General features: G+C 43.6%; 1 protein-coding gene across 3 annotated transcripts; it reads left to right on the top strand.

The window, feature by feature from the left end:
* The first annotated feature begins 395 nt into the window (after positions 1-395).
* Positions 396-17,928, top strand: trmt1 (tRNA methyltransferase 1). 3 transcript variants are annotated; one of them, XM_069168090.1, is made up of 17 exons: positions 414-579; positions 741-789; positions 1,688-2,013; positions 3,922-4,111; positions 7,590-7,777; positions 8,209-8,324; positions 10,299-10,411; positions 11,977-12,125; positions 12,573-12,656; positions 13,072-13,141; positions 13,381-13,515; positions 13,720-13,805; positions 15,263-15,371; positions 15,556-15,632; positions 15,916-16,035; positions 16,277-16,391; positions 17,631-17,928. In XM_069168090.1, exons 2-17 carry the CDS (start codon positions 763-765, stop codon positions 17,700-17,702), a joined length of 1,977 nt encoding a protein of 658 aa, XP_069024191.1. In that variant the 5' UTR covers positions 414-579; positions 741-762; the 3' UTR covers positions 17,703-17,928. The 3 variants fall into 3 exon arrangements, with proteins under 3 accessions (XP_069024194.1, XP_069024191.1, XP_069024193.1); XM_069168093.1 differs by lacking the exon at positions 741-789 and having other exon boundaries at positions 396-579; XM_069168092.1 differs by lacking the exon at positions 414-579 and having other exon boundaries at positions 593-789.
* The last annotated feature ends 255 nt before the right edge of the window (positions 17,929-18,183 follow it).

Genomic DNA, 18,183 nt, shown 5'->3' with positions numbered 1-18,183 from the left:
TTTTCTTCATTGTCCTTGAAAGCAGTATCAATCTCATGCCATTTGCTTCACTGTCTTCATACACTGACCCGCCCTGACCTCATGTTTCTCCTCCTGACATCATCGCTCTGGGATGTCGTTGTTAATCCATAGGCTATGTTTAGCCTTTTCACCAGAATGCATCACCAACTTCAGGCACTGCGAGATTAAATTAGATTATTCATGAAAGCGGACTGATGTGTTTTCCAGTCTCCTTACATGTTCACTGCGGGGGAAAGTAGGCCAGTTTGTGCAGCGGTGACTGATCGTCCCCCCCCCCCCCCCCCCCGTCTCTGTCTCTGTCTCTCTTGTCCTTACATTACACCGTTCACGATGACATTTCACGGCTCTGCCGGAGGGGACGGGCTGCCGCGTCTTCTCGCTTTTCTGGCCACGCCGGCTTCCGTCGAGTCTCCCCAAACATGGCCACGTCCATGTGCTAACGTGAGGGGAAACTACAAACCGAGCACAGACCAGCAGCAGCAGGTCGGCACACGGTGCAGCACCGCAAGTTCAGCCTTTACAGTAAAACAACGTAGAAACGGAGCGGACGAGTCGCAGGTAAACACGTGTTTTCCTTCCGGTTGAGATCAGCTGTGAAACGTGCTGCTGAGGGTTTTTTTTCGGACTCTTGTGTGCAGCAGCTGCAGTGTTTGTTGTCCTGGTGAACATGTATTCATTTAGTCATCTGAACCCAAAGTAACCTCTCTGTTTTGTTACAGTTCAATGGTGGCGTGGTAACTGATGGTATTGAAACACACAAAGTTAAAGGTACATTTCAGAGGACGTGTTGAAGATTGACTGAAGTCTGGTACTCGATCACAAATACTGTAATAATGAGTGATTGTGGAAGATATTCATTCACAAACACGCCAGATCTTTTCTATTGTTGATTTGATGTCGGGCTGAATATGTTTTTTGGGGGTTTTGGCTGTTTGTCAGACACCTAAAAGACCTCATCACGATGAACCGCATTCCCATTTTATGAACAGTATTTATGGATAAATATGCCCTACATGGCAGCTGACATGTTAAATGACTGCTCATGCAGACAGACATGAGTGTGCCAGGTTACTCTGATCGTTTACAGGGTGGACGTGCACAAATACAACATTAATAGATGAGTGAATTGACGGAGAGCTTCCATTTTTGATCATTTTTATAATTGTTAAAGACGTTTCTTAAACAAATATGCCCCCAAACAATTGGGCAGGTTCTGGGAAATTATGACGCTCAACTTTCACCATCATTTTATTTTATTTTATAGAGTAAACCATGAAGTGAATAATTGGGGGGGGGGGGGGGGGGAATCAATAATGAAAGTAATTAGAAGATGACCTTTACTACGTTGTTCACAAATGAATCCACACATTTCTACCTAGCGTGGTATTGCTAATAATATTGTCATCACAGATGCCCAGCATCATCACAACATCGGCACATGTAAGAGGTCGTTCAGACACACTCCTAGTTTGTCCACCACAAAGCAACTTTATTCTGCAGCTGCGATTCTTTAAATCACAAATTTAGGTTTTTTTTTGTTTTTTTTTGTCAAACTTGTTTGTGTTTATGTCGAGTAAACTGTCAGGTTGGATATTTATCTCCACATATCTCGATATGTTTTTTCTGCCTGAAACATTTACCACGCACTTAATGTGTCTTTTTCCAGACACTGACCTTTATGCTGGTGCGATCTGCCCGTCTGTTCGCCCTCGTCGCCTCCCATCACCTGCATCCTTCCAGCACCCGTCCTGCCTCACAGACCTTTGGGAGGAGTGTCAGCAGACTGAGCTCCATGGAGCCTGAGGTTCCAGCCGCCGACCCTCCGTCCACACCCGCTGGATCTTCAGCACCAGAGGAGAGCCGGGAGACGCCGCCTCCCGTGGGACTGTTACCTGGGGAGACGGTGGTCAAGGAGGGAAAGGCGTCCATCTTGTTTCCCAGTGCCAATGAGGTGTTTTACAACCCGGTCCAGGAGTTTAACAGAGATTTAACGTGAGTGTGAGCTCGAGCTTTTAGAGAGTACGTACCTCTGCGTAGTAGCATTTGCATTTTCAGCGTGGATACGAGCGGAGAGCGTGCATCAAATTGTGCATCAAACTCAGTAAATTGGCGACAAAGGTCCTTGAAGTGTTTCAGGAAATCTACGGCAGTGAGACAGTGATTTTGAGTGATGTTTGAAGAGGGGCCGAACGTGGCTGAAGAAGGCGTGTCGCTCCAGAGGGCGACTCTACGCCGTCTGAGGGAAAACATTTGATACGGATGACCTGAGCGGTGGCTTGATAGCACTCGTGTTCTCCAACATGACAAACACAAAAGCGTTTTTCTCCCACAACAACACAATTGTCGCTCCCCGCCGCCCCTCCTGATCAGACGTGGCCCCCTGTTCCCCAACACTCGGCCACAACATTGGATGTGTGCTCTCCGCTCAGGTTTCAGGTCCATGTTAACGTTGCAAATATGCACCAGTGGTCGCAAAAACATGTGTAACAGGTGCTGATTTAAAGTAAGTCTTCCTAGTGAGGGTTGTAGCTTCCCCCTGCGTGTTCCCATGCGATGCTGCGTTGATGTGCCGCAGGATACATTATATTTATACCATATACAGAAAGGAAGAACACAGGTGACAAGTGCAGCATAATATCAAGTATGAAACATGGTCTGACAGTTGCAGAACACGTGTCATTTACACAGACTAACTGTGTATACTTGTGGGAGGCTGTGGCTCAGACGGTAGAGTGGGTTGAACACTAATCAGAAGGTTGGTGGTTCAATCCCCAGCTCCTCCTGTCCACATGCCTAAGTGTCCTTGAGCAAGACACTGAAGCCTAAGTTGCTCCTGATGGTGAACCATCAGTGTGTGAATGTGCTCCTGATGGCAGCACTTTGCATGGCGATCTGTCTCATTAGTGTGTGAATGGGAAAACCATGTTGAAGTGCTTTGAGACCAAAAGGTGATAAAGCGCTATACAAGTACAGACCATTTGCTAACATTAGAAAACTATTGGTCACACAAGAGCACCAAAACCTTTGAGTGCATGACATGAAAAATGGTTGGGTTCGTCACTTTAACTTTCTAAAAGGAAGAATGTGTTTTAACTTCACAGGTTAAATAAATCACTTAATAACAGAATGCATGTGGAAAAGTGTTCAACCTGCGCCTGTATTCAGATCTGCTTCAATGTCTGAATCCTGTTTGGTTTTTGTAAAGGAATTAATTTTGCCAAACTTCGAGTGAGTCAGACGGTTAAAACCGTCTTCATTCATCCATTTTGTGTTTCAACGTCTGAAGCTCAACTGCCATCACATTTTGGAGGAAATCACAAAAAAAGACAAAACTATTTTTTGCGTATTGTGCCTCACAATAATATATTAGTCCAGTGGCCACATGGTGGAGCCGTCTGGACCAAAAACATTCTTTGTCCCCCAAAACCTTCCATGAAGCTTAATTAGATTTCCAGTTACAGTTTCTTTGGTGACTTTTAAGATGTTTTGCTTAACGACAAAACGCGACACAGGACTGAGGAGCTGCTCTCCTCACTGGAGGTAAAAGTTTGCAGTCAGCAGAACGAGACCTTTTCACTCAGTCTCATGTCATGTTTTTCATTCTGCAGCTATATTTTACTGCGTGCTCCGACGCTGCCTGATTTGAATTGCATGATCACATCTGTGTTTCACACACAGACACTCCATCACTCTGTTGCAGTTTCCCAGTCGTGCTTTGAGTGTGTTTGCAAGAAATTGCAGTAATAACCTCTTGTTATCTGTGTGGGAAAAAAAAAACAACCCTGGGAGCCGTTTGGAGGAAAGAGTCAATGTTATTCAGCTCTGGTTTGGCCCTGTTATCATCTGTATCCACAGTACACATTTACAAAGAAGCTATCCTCTTCTTGTTCCCATTGCCAGATGTGCTGTGATCACAGAGTTTGCCAGAGATCTGCTGGCTCAGCGTGGGGTGAAGCTGGTGGTGCCTGGAGAAAAAGAGAGGGTGGTGGTCTCTCTGTCAGAGGAGACGAATGAAGCCGAAGCACAGACGGAGGAGAAAAATGGAGCAGAGGAGCCAGCTGTAACTGCTACCGTGGGGGAGAAGTGTGAGGTATGTGAGATTGATTTTTTTAATGGAATCACAAAGAAGCCGATTTTATCGCTGCAGTTGCCAAAAAAATCCCCCCCCGCAAGAATTTATGAGTAAAAGTAAACTATTTAAAGTATATTTATGCAGGTTATCCAGTTGAAATAAAACATTTTTTATTAGTTTAAATTACCAGTGTAAATCCATACCTATTAATTTCCCCCTACATATTGTGGGGATTAAGTTTTATGGATTATGTGTAATTGCACAAAGTCTCTAAAACAGAAAAAAATTCAATTCCGTCCGTAAGAATTTGGTTATGTCAGAAATTAAAGTAACGCAAGCACATATGCAAGACGCCATCTACAGATGAGCAGTGTGAGTGGTGGAAGGGCAGCGTGGAGATGTGACGGTGTGGGGATGTAGTATACTAACAAATAGTGCTCTTGCACATAAGGACTCCTGCTTGTGGAAAAAAGAAACACTTTTGTGTTCAGGAGCAGCAGCAGCTTCCTCAGACACCTTCATTTGAAAATTCTTTACATCGGTAGTCCTGCCCCCTTCCCATATGGAGCCAAGATGGCGGAAAGTGTGCAGCGTTTCACACTTCTTTTTTGGACTGTTTTGAGGGCATCATCCTGGTACTTGTGTTAGTACAGAAGTACGCCCCTTGGAACATAGCGCATGTTTATTGTTAACATCAGGCAAATCACGATGTTCTAATAATATCATTGTTTCTCTAGTGTGCCCTCTAGTGGATTCCTCCAGTAACACACAGAATACATAGGCTGGCATGTGAGCAATAACATTCTCAATGCAAACGGTGGTGCACATGAACGCGTCGTTCAAAAGCAAACATATCTCCAGCCTTGGCCTTATTTTTTCAGCTTCAGCTCCTGGTGGTGTCAAACGGACTGAGTAGCAATTAAGCATAAAAATAAAAACATAATTCAAAGCTGTACCTTTCAAATGATATCTTTTATATATTATAAATATGGCATGTACAAAGCTCTAGTGCTTGAGTCAGTCTCTGATGTAGGATGATATCTGTATACAAAAGCACGATGAAATGGAATCTATTTCTCTTATAAAAATGTATGAGAAAGTCAAAGAGGCATTTTCTAAGAGAGTTGATTGGTCAGAAGGTGGCGCTTTTATACGTTTTGATCTGTTATCTGTTCTGGGGCAGGTCATGTCTTCATTATAAGTTACCATGGTGATATATCCTGGTAAGAATTAACTCTCGTCATAGTCGTATAAAACCCAGAGCTGCAGACCCTGCTTCATCGTACGAACCTCTGAACTACTGAGGATTTCAATAAACAAACAGTGGCTGAAACTGAAAACGAAAGAAGGTGAAACAAAGTTTAAAATGTGGACATTTACATTTTTGGACAGATCCAGTGCGCTGAGCCTGTGAGTGTGCTTCTGTAGCTTGAAGTGCGGTATTATCACTGTCAGAAGGTTTGATTTCCACCTGGGACTTCCCATGCTTAAAATATCCTCACTGGTTCCAGTGTAAAGCAGTTCGGATAAGTGCTTCCATCAAAAGACTTATGTTAATCCTGCACCAGGTAATTTCACGCTCTGGTTGGCCCAAGTGGCCGAGAGAGGCAATTAAATCATTTTGGGAAACTTTGAAGCTTTTTATGAAGTTGAAATAATGTCATTAGTGTCCAATAAACACAGAAGAATGTTGGGTTCCTTCTTTAGTTGGTAAGTTTGGTTTAACTAGTGGTGATCGCAGTCTACTCTAGATAGAGCTCTTACATTTGTACATTACTGTTTGACTTTGAGTTGATTGTTTCTGATTAAAGAGAAAATATTCTGAAGGTGACCAGTTATAAAAATGAATCTCTTGTTGGGAGTATGTGCAGCTTCTGAATTACAAAAGTAAGAATGCTCTCTGTTACAGCTGCTGGGATTTGACCTGACAAATCAATCTGTACACATGGGAATAGTTTGTTACTGCAGCTTTGACATTGTTTTAATCAATATTTTCAATAGAAAAATGCTGTCATTTCAGCCATTATGGTTGAAATGACAGCATTTCCACCCAAGTCTCCAGACCTTTAAGTCCCAGAGATACTTTGTGAGGAACTAAAAGGTTCCTTCAGCTTATTGTTGTCTGTGGTTCCTCGGAGGTCTAAACACACACCTTGCCTAATGTTAATTAGGCAAATCACTTTCAGCAGCGGTTGCTAAACCATCTTATAGGTGGATTACCGCCACCTACTGGCCTGGAGTGTGGCGCAGTAGATTCACTGTATGCTATACAATACAAGCCCCGCCCTGGAAAGTTCCTGAACTTTGGAAAGTATTAGCCCCTAAAGAGGGACTTTTTGGGGGGTAAATTAATCTCCTCTGAACTTAATTTAGACCCTAGGTCCTGCAGTGGAAACTCAGTTAAAGGAACTGAGTTTTCTCAAAAGGTTCCTGCAGTGGAACACAGCTTTTATGTAAGAACTTGTTCTAGTGATAAACCTGTGGACAACTATCACCCAACTTTGTGGTTGTCTTCAGCTCCAAGGAACCTCTTAGCATCTTTCAGCTGATTGTTTTTGGTTTACCTATAAACTGTATGTAAAAAATGGACAGAGCCTTCATGACATCATTCATAGGTTTACCGAAGAACGTTTTTTAAGTTCAGTTCTGGCTGTCGCTGACAGTCACCATCTTGGCAATACCTAACTCAGCTTTACCCCCAGCTAATCCAATGGTTAAGGAGGTGGTGCAGCCAAAGTAGGCCAAATGAGGTTTGGTTGCTGAAACGTGGAGGCAGCTGGCCGGAGTCACCCACCTGTCACTCAAAGCAGCCCTGTCCTAATTGGGCATAACTTTAAGGCTTAATACAATTCAGACTCGTGAGTTACACAAAAATTCTCTCCTATACAGTTCTAATGGACGAGGAATATGGCGTAGACAAGCATTATACCAAGAGAAGTTTTTTAAGAGCTCGTAATCATCTTCATTTCTTCTGTAAAGTCAGGCGTTTTAAAATGGGGGTCTGTGGGGATCGACTCACTTCTAAAGCCTCAAGTGGACATTGGAGGAACTGCAGTTTTTGGCACTTGTCTATTTTGGTCTATTTTGTCAGCCCCCGGGGTTCCGCTTGCTTCCACTTCCTGCAGAAATCCAATTTGGGTTCATTCTTATCAGTCTGTTTCCAGCTGAAGTAAAAAAAAAAAAAAAAAAAAGTCTGAAAAAAACAATTTTAGATTTCCTATTCAGCAACGAACAGCAGACTGACAAAGTCAGTGATCAGCTGGTGAACACAGTGAAGCATGTAGAGGCAAAACAACCACATATTTTCATCGGAAGTTAGTACAGAGCTGAATAAAGCTAAAAGGAAAGTGGATGTAGTTTAAACTCTGTGTTTGCCGGTTGTATAAACAGCTGTTTGTTAATCAGTCTTCCAGATCCACTGGATAGCTGATAAATGTTGTATGGACCGCTTGTTTCTGCAGCTTTAAGTGAGTGTCCTCAAACCTTTTTTCTTCAGCGTGGTCTGCGTGTCCTGGAGGGCCTGGCAGCGTCTGGTCTGCGCTCGGTGCGGTTCGCTCTGGAGGTTCCTGGCCTGCAGAGCGTCACTGCCAATGACTTCTCCACCAAGGCGGCCGCTCTGATTGCCAGGAATGCGCAGTACAATGGAGTCAGCCACCTGCTCCAGGCCAGCTGCAGGGACGCCAGGTATGATTACTCAGCATTCTCAGTGAAATGCTTCTTTTCTTTCATTGTTATTTATCTGGTTCACTGGCCTGCCTTCTATTTGTTCCTCCTTTTCTCGTATTCATCCAGTTTTTCTGTCATTCGTTCCTCTCCGGTCTTCACCTCCGACCTCTTGTTCTCTTCATTCCTCTGCTGCTGCCTCTGCTTTTATGACTCCTTTGCCTCTTTCCTTTCAGTCACGTCTCTCTCCTCTTCTCTCTTTGATTTGCTTGTCTTCTCTTGCATCTTTTCTTCTGTCCTCTTCAGTCGGCTCTCCTGTTGCTCTCTGAGATAACCTCCACCTCTATTTAACCGGCCTCGACTCCGTTTGTTCCTTCTCCATCTTGGTATCCCACGTTTCTTTCAGATATTTCTCTTCATTCTGCTCCTTTTTTTGTTGTTGTTGTTCCCAGCATCCTGATGTATGAGATGCGAGGGAAGAAGGAGCGCTATGATGTCATTGACCTGGATCCCTACGGTAGCCCTGCCACTTTCCTGGATGCTGCTGTGCAGGCTGTCAGTGAAGGAGGTGGGTGGTTCAGTCTGTCAATCATCCCACCACCTCTTCTGCATTGTGTTTGAAAAGCTGAAAGTTGAAGTAGCAGTTTCTTAATGCCACAACATTCAAGTACAGTACAGACTGGATGACATAAGCCCTGTTCAAGCTTCACAAATTGCAGTAACGTGATTCACAGCATGAATATGGCCCTGATGTGTCAGAGATCACTGAGCTGGTCTCCATGAAACAGGGTAGGTGACGCTCACAGTGGGTGAGTGTGTGGGGGAGTTCAGGGTCTTCAGGTACTATCTCTTCAGTTCAGCCTCAAAGCAGGTGGAGCCTTCAAAATAAAACATGTTGGATTTCTATGAGTAGAATTTGCACAAACTTAAAAGTGGTACATCAGAATGTGGTAAAACTGTCTAATTAAGACCAAAAGTTTGCTTTAAATTCATTTATAGACTTTAAGTTATTCAACTTTATCAAGGTAATTAATAGTATATTATTGAAATAAATTCCAAAAGATATTTTGAAATTACTTTAAACTTGTATCACAGCTTCCTCAATACAAATGTATGTTGTATGATCTGCCGATTTAAAGAAAAACTAATACTTAACTACAAAAGCATTAGTGCACAGCACATCACAAAGCCGCATCTTTAAATGGTTTTCTTTGTTTGTCTTGAGGGAAGTTGTTGGAAGTTTTTGGTTGATACTATCTTGAAAATGGCAGAATTATTGTGACTGTCATCTCTGAAAGTCAGTTATTAAAATAACATGTCTCCCATCAGATTTTTAAGCGTGTTCCCAGCTTCAGACAAAGGAGCGCTTTTGTTTCTTTGGTCTTTAAAGAACTATTGATGCAAAACATATGCAAACACCAAAATGTAAATTACTTCCTAAACAGCAGCGAATGCTCCATCCAAGGAAAACTGGACTCGCCATTATGCAGCCAGTGAATCCTACATTAAGCACCTCTGTGCAGTTTACTGAGGTCACATCTGGGTGGTAAAATTCAGCCTATCATTCTGGAGTCATGAGGTTATGCCATTTTATTTGAATATGTTGATCCTGTGTGAACTCTAGAAGCGTTCTATCTACTGTCTCTTCATGGTTTCGGTATTTGTTATTTGTTAAATCATCAAAAGATGCCAGTTGCATTCATTTTTTTTTCTTCTTTATATAAAAGCATGATATGTGACCAGGATTATCTATCGTTTTCAAACTATACAATTTTTCTACTTCAAGTTTGTAGGATTTAGTGGCATCTAGTGGCGAGGTTTCCGATCGCAGCCCTCGTCCCACCCTCCATTTTAGAACCTGTGGGAGAAACTACAAAGCTGGTGTAAAAGTCAAAGTCTCCTCTGTGGAGCCACCGTTCGGTTTGTCCCTTCTGGGCTGCTGTAGAAACATGTCAGTGCAACATGAAGCGCTGCATCCAAGAGAAACCCGCTCGCTATGTAGACATGAAGGGTTCATTTTAAGGTAATGAAAAGTTAGTTTCAGGCTTAATTGTAGCTATCATGTTCCATTTGATCCCACTAAATCCTACACACTGAACCTTTAATGATAATCTCTCCCTGAAAGACATCTTTGTACACAATGGTTTTCTGATGGCTCGACATTCATGAAAGATATCCGTTTGCTTTTGGACAGCTTTAAAGAAATGCTTTCAGTTGCATTTTATTTTCCAAACATCGGCATTAAATCTGCTTGACAGTTGGATCTGAAGTAGGTCAGATATTGTTTGTGAATTAATTCTGGTTTGGTTTTTATCCTATTTGAGTCTCAAAGTGAATTTTCGTTTATGTTATGCTGACACTTAATGAAATAGCGTGATTTGAAAGACTTCCCCCCGTCATGTGCAGCTCGGGGGTTAAAACGCACCGAGTCTCTGTACTGTCAGACTGAGGTGGGACTGGAAGTCCTTTGTACTTCCTGCGGTTGTCCTTTCTCCTTTTCGCTGACTCTCCCTGTCTTTCTGTCTGTCTGTGTCTCTCTCAGGCCTCCTGTGTGTAACATGTACGGACATGGCGGTGATGGCAGGAAACAGCGGAGAGACCTGCTACAGCAAATATGGTTCCATCTCCATCAAAGCCAAATACTGCCATGAGATGGTGAGGGCACCGAGTACACAGCCGCTCCGAGAAATGTGGAAAATCACACGCGGTACATGCACGGACACGTCGGCATCTTCACATTCATCGCGTCTTAAGCCTTTGTGCGTGAACGCATGCGGTCCGTGTGCGAGTCTGACGGCAACACGGGGAAGTTGTCATGGATTCTGGCCTGAGGCTTCGATGTGGTGAAAGGGATTTAGTGAAAAAAGTTCTCCAAACTAATGACATTTTGCTGCTGCCGGCATCTTGAGCAGTTTAATCCTTAAGAGTGCAGTCCTCGTTAATTTGTCGAGGGCAAGTTTGTTTTAATAATACCACAGCAGGGTTTTCCCACCATTACAACACGAAGGCGCAGCACCAAAGGCTTTTTCACAGCACCTGAACAGAATGAATAAATTGGGGGTCTCCAAACGTTTTTCCTCCGAGAGCTACTTTGACAAATTGAAAGTGTCCGAGAGCTACTCATGTTTATTAAGATTTATTAACATCGCTGAGCTCGACCAAAACCAGCTAATTAAGCTTCTTTTTATGTGAACAATAACAAATTGATACTCAACACACTTTTTGTATCACAACAACTTAAATTCAGCAGCGTGTCATTTTCCATTTACGTCTTTGTTTTCAATCGATGAAGCTCACACGACTTGCATCTGTCACAGAAAACAAAACAATGTTTATTACTTGTCTTTATTTTCTGTCTTTCAACATATCACTGTATCACTTCCCTTCGTCTGTAGGTCACGTTCATGAGTTACGCATTCAGTCTTTTCTTTCTTTTAATTTGAAAAGTCCAGGCGAGCGCTCACTGCCTCAGTGACAGATGCTCGCTTCATATTCCGGCCCTGCTGTTGTGGTCCAGCCAATAAATATTCAAATGATGTTATTTACCTGATTTATGAACACCCGCTTCTTTTCAGCTTGCTGTGAGAGTCTCTGCTGTGTTTCTGTCCTCTGATCTCTGTGTGTCACTCAGGGCAGAGCTCCACCTCCGCTGCGCTGACGGTGCGGAGCAGACGGGGGTGAGGGGAGCGAGGGGAGATCGTCCGCTCGTTAATCCATCGCGTTGATAGCGTCGTTTTCTCGGACAGGTTAAAAAATACGTACAAAAGGCTAAAATGAATCGGCAAGTACACTTGGGCGGTCCGAGAATACAGGCGTCTGCAAAAAGAGCAACTGGTTTGTTCACAGTGCAGCCGAACAAACCCGCGTTGTTTTAATAAATAAGTCTTTTAATGAAGACCTTTTTCCACCATCCAATTAATTCTCATGATCTCATTTCATGCTGCAAGTCGATTTCCCCGCAGTAGCAGAGCACGTAGAGAGAGGCAGCGACACACTGTAAATACACTGAATGTCACGGCGATAATCAGCGTCAAAAATCAAGGCTGATTTCATGAAAAGAAGGAATCTGATGAAACCTTGCTTTCACATATTGACTTCTTTATTTTTAATCTCCCGTTCCTGCATACAGATCTGACTTCGCAGATTTTCACATCAAGACAAATAATGTGTGTGTTTCCTCTCCCATCTCTTTTGTTTTTGTTTTTTGTAACCCCCTGCAGGCTCTGCGTATCATCCTCCACAGTTTGGACCAACGGGCCGGCGTGTACCAGAGATACATCCAACCTCTGCTGTCCGTCAGTGTCGACTTTTACATTCGGGTCTTTGTCCGTGTCTTCACAGGACAGGCTACAGTCAAAAACTCAGCCAGGTACACACACACACACACACACACACACACACACACTCACAGTCTTCGGATAAAGGCCGACACACTGTACGGTGAAAGATGAGTGATCCTGAAACTGGGTCACTGCAGCAACACTTCTAAAAGTCATGCCAGCATCAGAACTTATGGAGATAAAGGAACAAAAGAAAATGAAAAATAATAGAAATGTGGGAATTTACATCCATTTAAAGTTATTTCGATACATTTTAAGAAGATTTGACCCCAACAGAATAGTTACAGCATACAAACAGTGTGATTTTAAGGGGCGTCTGTCTTTATGAACATTTGTGTCGATACTTGTTTGAATTGTCACAGTCTGTGGATACATGCATACATATAGAAAATGTTACATTGGACCGATGTCCTCAGCGGTTAAATGCACAAAGGCACACAGTAGTAAAATGTTTTTTGTGTCGTGATGTGTTGCAGTAAACAGGCTCTGCTCTACAACTGCGTCGGCTGCGGCTCTTTCCACCTGCAGCGGATGGGCAGGAGGACGAGCAACGGAAAGCAGTAAGACAGAACGCTCTGTACTGCCGGGTCTCGTGATGTTTTGCATGTGATGGTTGAATCGAGGTGTGCTGATCGGCAGACTCGCACTCTGACACGTGGGCTGAGATGGCAGCGCCAAGACGTTGCTGGAAAATATTGCGATCTGGAGGAAGAAAGAAAGAAAGAAAGAAAGTGTTTCCACTTGAACTGCTGCTTTTTAGGTAGCTTGAATCATAAAGGAGGTCAGCAGTCGTGACCTGCTGGACGTTCATCTGTTCGGCCGGATGAAGTTCAAGTTTGAGCTGTCGCTGCTTTACTGTCAAATATCAGAGGTGTTATATGTCACTTGTGTGTGTGTGTGTGTGTGTGTGTGTGTGTGTGTGTGTATATATATCACACTGTGTGTGTGCTAAAGTAGAATTTACTGTGATTTCAGTATGAAGTATTCTGCTGCCACTGGACCCCCAGTTGGACCAGAGTGTGAGCACTGTGGACAGAGACATCAGGTGAGAGACACACACACACACACACACACACACACACACACACCTCTTCAGTAGATGCACTTGTGTATCATATTTCTATATATACATGTAGCATGAACTCAGTCCAGTTCAGTCTCAGGAGGTTTGTCATTCCCAGAGTGAAAGCCTCTGTGCTCGTTGGTGGTTGATACCGTAGGAACATACATACATACACACTCTGGGAATACACCCGCTGAAGCCTGTGTGTGTCCTTTCTGCAGCTGGGTGGTCCTCTGTGGGCGGAGCCTATCCACGACTTGGCGTTCGTCCAGAAGGTTTTGTCTGCCGTGTCGGGGAACCCCTCCAGATTCGGGACGTCCAAACGTATCGAGGGCATGCTCAGCATGGTGACGGAGGTACTTACTCCTCCACCCTGCGTGTATATAGATGCTCTCATTATAGGGACTGGTATCATCTTATTGTATTGTCATGTGGGGGCGGTTTCCGTCACCAGGTGCCTTTACGTTGTGTGACATGTGCAGTGATTCTGAAACAGCGGTGATGGTAATCTTGTTGTTTCCTGCTCGACTGTGTCTCATGTGATGTGTTGTTTGTTGCAGGAGTTGGAGGATGTGCCTCTTTATTACACTGTGGACAGTCTGAGCAGCACGATACACTGCAATACTCCACCCCTGCTGCAGTTTAGGTATGCATGCACACACACACAGGACATATCACATTGATTTATATTCATGTCCTGCAGACTAACCGTAACTAACCAACCCGAGCTTGAAAGTAATAATCCTGAAGATTTTCATTTCAATAAATCTTTGTTCACAAATCACTGAAGGACGTAACATGATGAGTGAGCTGATGAAAGCACTTTTATTTCCATTTCACAAACTGAACGAGCTGCGTGTCTGTGGGAACATTCCCTGGAAGAAATCATTAGCGGCGCTCACAGTTAGCGACACACTTTCAATCTCACGGCCTCGATTGTTCCTCCAGAGAAGGGAGGCACAGCGAACGTGACCGGCTGCCGCTCATTTGAGTGCCAAATGTCGACCGACTAGTGCGTCACACATGTGACACTCTTTGGATCTGTGGGAGGTTAAGACCGAAAACACAGCTGGAGGTGCCTCTTATCCCATGGCTGCTGCCAAACAGAAGGAAACTGAGCTCTTTGAGATTTTTACTTTAACCTCCACCGAACCAGAAACCAACTGTTCATACTTCAATGTCATCATTTACGCTATGGGGACTTGATTTTTGTCCCTAGAAGGTAAAGCAGCTCCCACGTTGAGACTGTGAAAACAGAATTTGTCCCCATAACATGAATAATCCAATTACACACACAAACACACACATAACTGCACTTCCACCTTCGTGAGGACTCTCATTGACCTAATTCATCCCGAAGCCCCTAATCCTCCAATTAACAATCTCAACAAAGGCCAACATGTCCCTTCACCTGAGCCTGAACCGGATTCTACCCGGCGCCGTGTTCCGAACGGTGTACTTACCTGCACACTAACACGCACTATTTTTAGTGCATCCGTTTGTTCTCACTGACCAGCACAGAAACGTGCAGTGCACCACAAGTACCCAGCTGATGCGCTCAAAGGGGTCCGAAAATGAAGTGTGAAACGCTGGACACTTTTCACACTCAACGGTCGCCATCTTGGCTCCAGAACAGAAAAGACATTTTCAAATAAGGCGTCGAACAAAGTTGCATTTGTTTCTGAACACCAGACACAAGTGTTTGGAGAAGCACCGTACTGCTGTTGGATAGAAGCCATCGGTGTGTTTATTGTGCGTGTTAAACAGAGTGTACAAAAACACATTCAATTCTGGGTAAAATAATTAAAGCTGCAGACATGCTGGCAGGCGACGCATTCAAATGTTGTGGTTATTTCCGGTTGGGGCAGAACCGCAGCGTGCGGTTCGAGCGACCACAAAACTGTTGAAATACAAGTACATAAGTACATAAGTAAGAGCAGCTACATGTAGATGTAGAAAACTACAAACCATCGGAGTTGTGTTTTTATTCGGCCTGCTGTTGTGCCGACACCTTTCAGCCTGATCCTCAAAACTTCTGCCCGTGTTCCTTCCTCCATTTGTCACAAACCGAATCGGCTCATGTCTGAATGAATCTGTCTGCAGGTCGGCTCTCCTTCATGCCGGTCACAGGGTTTCCCTCTCTCACGCCTGTAAGAACGCCATCAAGACAGAAGCTCCTCCTGCCGCCATCTGGGACGTCATGCGCTGCTGGGTAAACGTTGCAAAGACATTTATTTTGAACAGCCCCGAACCTCCTGCTGTCGCTGCCTGAAGGGTTCCTCGACCAGCTGGAGATACAGAAATTTAATTAAAAAAAATAAAAGAACTGCTTTCCACAACAGCTTCATGCATAATTTAAACTCGCTCTTGTATGTTTGTTCGGTCATGTGCTGCAGGAGAAATCCAACCCTGTGAAGAGGGAGAAGTTGTCTCTGACGAGCCCCGCCTTCAAGATCCTGTCCACGGAGCCCAGGTGAGACCCGTTGTACCAGCTGATCAGCGACCAATCAGGAGGCCCGCATTGTTCATTTAATCATACTTAAGGAGACGAATGAATCTGTTGCTTTTGAACAACAATGCAAACCTGTAATCCTGAAACAGGAAGTATCACTTCATGTCAGCCTGTCAGGTTTATTTACAGTTTCACCGAATTTATGCTCGTATAACATATTTGTTCTGGATTGTGTGTGTTGTGTGTTGTGTGTTGTGTGTGTGTGTGTGTGTGTGTGTGTGTGTGTGTGTGTGTGTGTCTGTAGCCTGGAGGCCTGTTTCACTGTGAGGGAGGACGCCAACCCTCAGTCCCGTAAACGCCACTTGACCCGCTTCCAAGAGAATCCTCAGGCCTTCTGGGGGCCCAAAGCTCGTGCCAAAGCTGGGTTAGTAGTAGTAGTTTAGATCAAATCAAATTCAAAGATATTTTCTGGCTTTTCTGGGGACTTCTAAACGCCATGAAGAAGTTGCTCTGTATTGTTATTTTGGACAATAAAACTACGTCGATTCAGTTTGACCTTCTCCTCCCATGTGCTCTTCTCTTGTCTTTATCTCTTTCCTACATTTATTCTTTCCTCCACCTCTTGATTCTCAGTCCGTTGCTAATTTTTTTCTTGTGTCCTGCAGCGGTGGCATCGTTACCGACCTGCAAGACAAGAGGAAGAGGTGCCAGAACAAGAGAAAGAACCAGATCACAGACTCCTCTCAGCTGAAGAACGTGCCCTGCAAGAGGTTCAGACAGGTCAGCTTCCTCCTGCACTCACCGACCAGCCTCATGTTTAGATGTTCAGAAACTATGAATAAATCTCGTTTCCATTTAAACACGTTCATATCATGAAACCAGCAGCAGTTGGTGGCAAAGAGCTCTTTTAAAAACAAGAGTCTCAGTCCACCAGTTCATCTCGAAGCCGTCCTCTCAGATGCCTGTCTTATTCAGGAGTGACTTGAAAATGAGAATTTAAACTTTCCTGGTGAAATAGATAAAAAGAGGTGGGAACAGGAAGTTAAAGCTAACTGCTAATTACTGTGATGGTGATGATCACGTGTTTCTGAAGGTGGAAAATAGAAAAGATAATTCCTGTGTTTTCTTCCTTGTAAAAGTTTTTTTTTTTTTAATGAAAACCAGCCGCCTCGTTTCTTCTCCCAGGAGAGCAGTGGAAGACTCATGAATAATTCCTCATTAGCCTGTAGCTTTACACCTGAAATGATTACTTTTGTGTCGGAAGATAAATCTGCGCTGCTGCCTGAAGAAATCTTAAGTTCATTCATGATTTATCAAATATTCAGATGTCCTCACTGCCATCCTTGGAAAAAAACAACCCACATCTACCCTCCTGGTAGTGTAGAAAACTCTGTTCAAATATTGGTATCAACATAATTAAAAACCAGGACCAAAACATGTCACAAAGTTACAACTGCTGCTTTGTGGTGTGTTTGTTGGTGAAGCATCTGTTTCTAGTTGCAAAATTTTCAATAGTTGTTCAAGCAGAAATTTGGGTTTGTTTTTGAAATGATCTTTAATTCATTACCACGTACTGCTGTTTGTGTTTTTTTTATGATGCAGGAGCTCTAACCAATGAGCAGGATTTGGTGATTAAATATTTAATCTGCTGCTTGTTCAGCGTTTTGAATTCCGTTGAAATGATGTCCAACGTGTGATGGGTAGAAAGCTGGTTCGTGTTCCAGCACATCAGGTTGTCTCTGATTGTGTTGGCATACGAATCTCCCAGAAGTGAAGTCAGACAAATACCTTCACACTAATTACACCGTTAAAGTCTTCATGTCCTGGGTGGGAATGAAACACCAGAAACGCGCCACCGGCTGCTTTGGCAGGTCGCCTCTCACTGCTGCGTTCCAGCCAGAGAAGCTGAATGTTTTCACCAGCCGCAGCCAAAAATGTTACTCAGGCTGTTTGAGACATTGCAATATAACGTCCGAGCCAATCGGACGCTTATTCATTTTCTTATTGTGTTTCTTCCAGGGAACTTGTACACACGGAGACAAATGCTGCTACTCTCACGACCTGGAGTCGACAACCGAAGAGAAAATGTGATGATTTGATTTGAGTTGGTTTTGTTTTAATTTTAAATAGTTTTATTTGTGGACTTTAAAAGGCCCAGAGCAGCCTGGGGGGAAGTTCAAATGATGCGCTGCAATCTGATTGTGTTTTGTAGAGGACAACAAGATAAAAATTGTTCATGTACATAACATTTTCATTAAGTTTTATGTTTTGACTGTTAACACACCAATAAAGTCCTCACTGGGACTTTAAATACTGATTGCCTTGGATTTCTTTTGATAAATCTACAGCAGGTCTTCCTTTTTTAATGTTATTCTAACTGTGTTCATACAGCTGAGTGTCAGGTGGGTCGCTCAGTTTTAAAGGTCAAACATCCACAAAAATGTTCTTTTCAGCAGACTCAGACTCACGTTTCTGATACGGAGTTTATTAGTTTACAAGCTGCAAAAGAAGACATCATTTCTGGCCATTTAACTATTCATGCTGCCAATAGCGGCACCAAAGAGCACGTTTG

The sequence above is a fragment of the Embiotoca jacksoni genome, unplaced genomic scaffold (assembly GCF_022577435.1).
Source record: "Embiotoca jacksoni isolate LCO1_2020_lvr unplaced genomic scaffold, fEmbJac1.0.p SCAF_4, whole genome shotgun sequence".
Lineage (NCBI taxonomy): Eukaryota > Metazoa > Chordata > Actinopteri > Embiotocidae > Embiotoca > Embiotoca jacksoni.
Note: the sequence above shows the minus strand (reverse complement) of the source record. Positions and strands in the feature narration are given on the sequence as shown.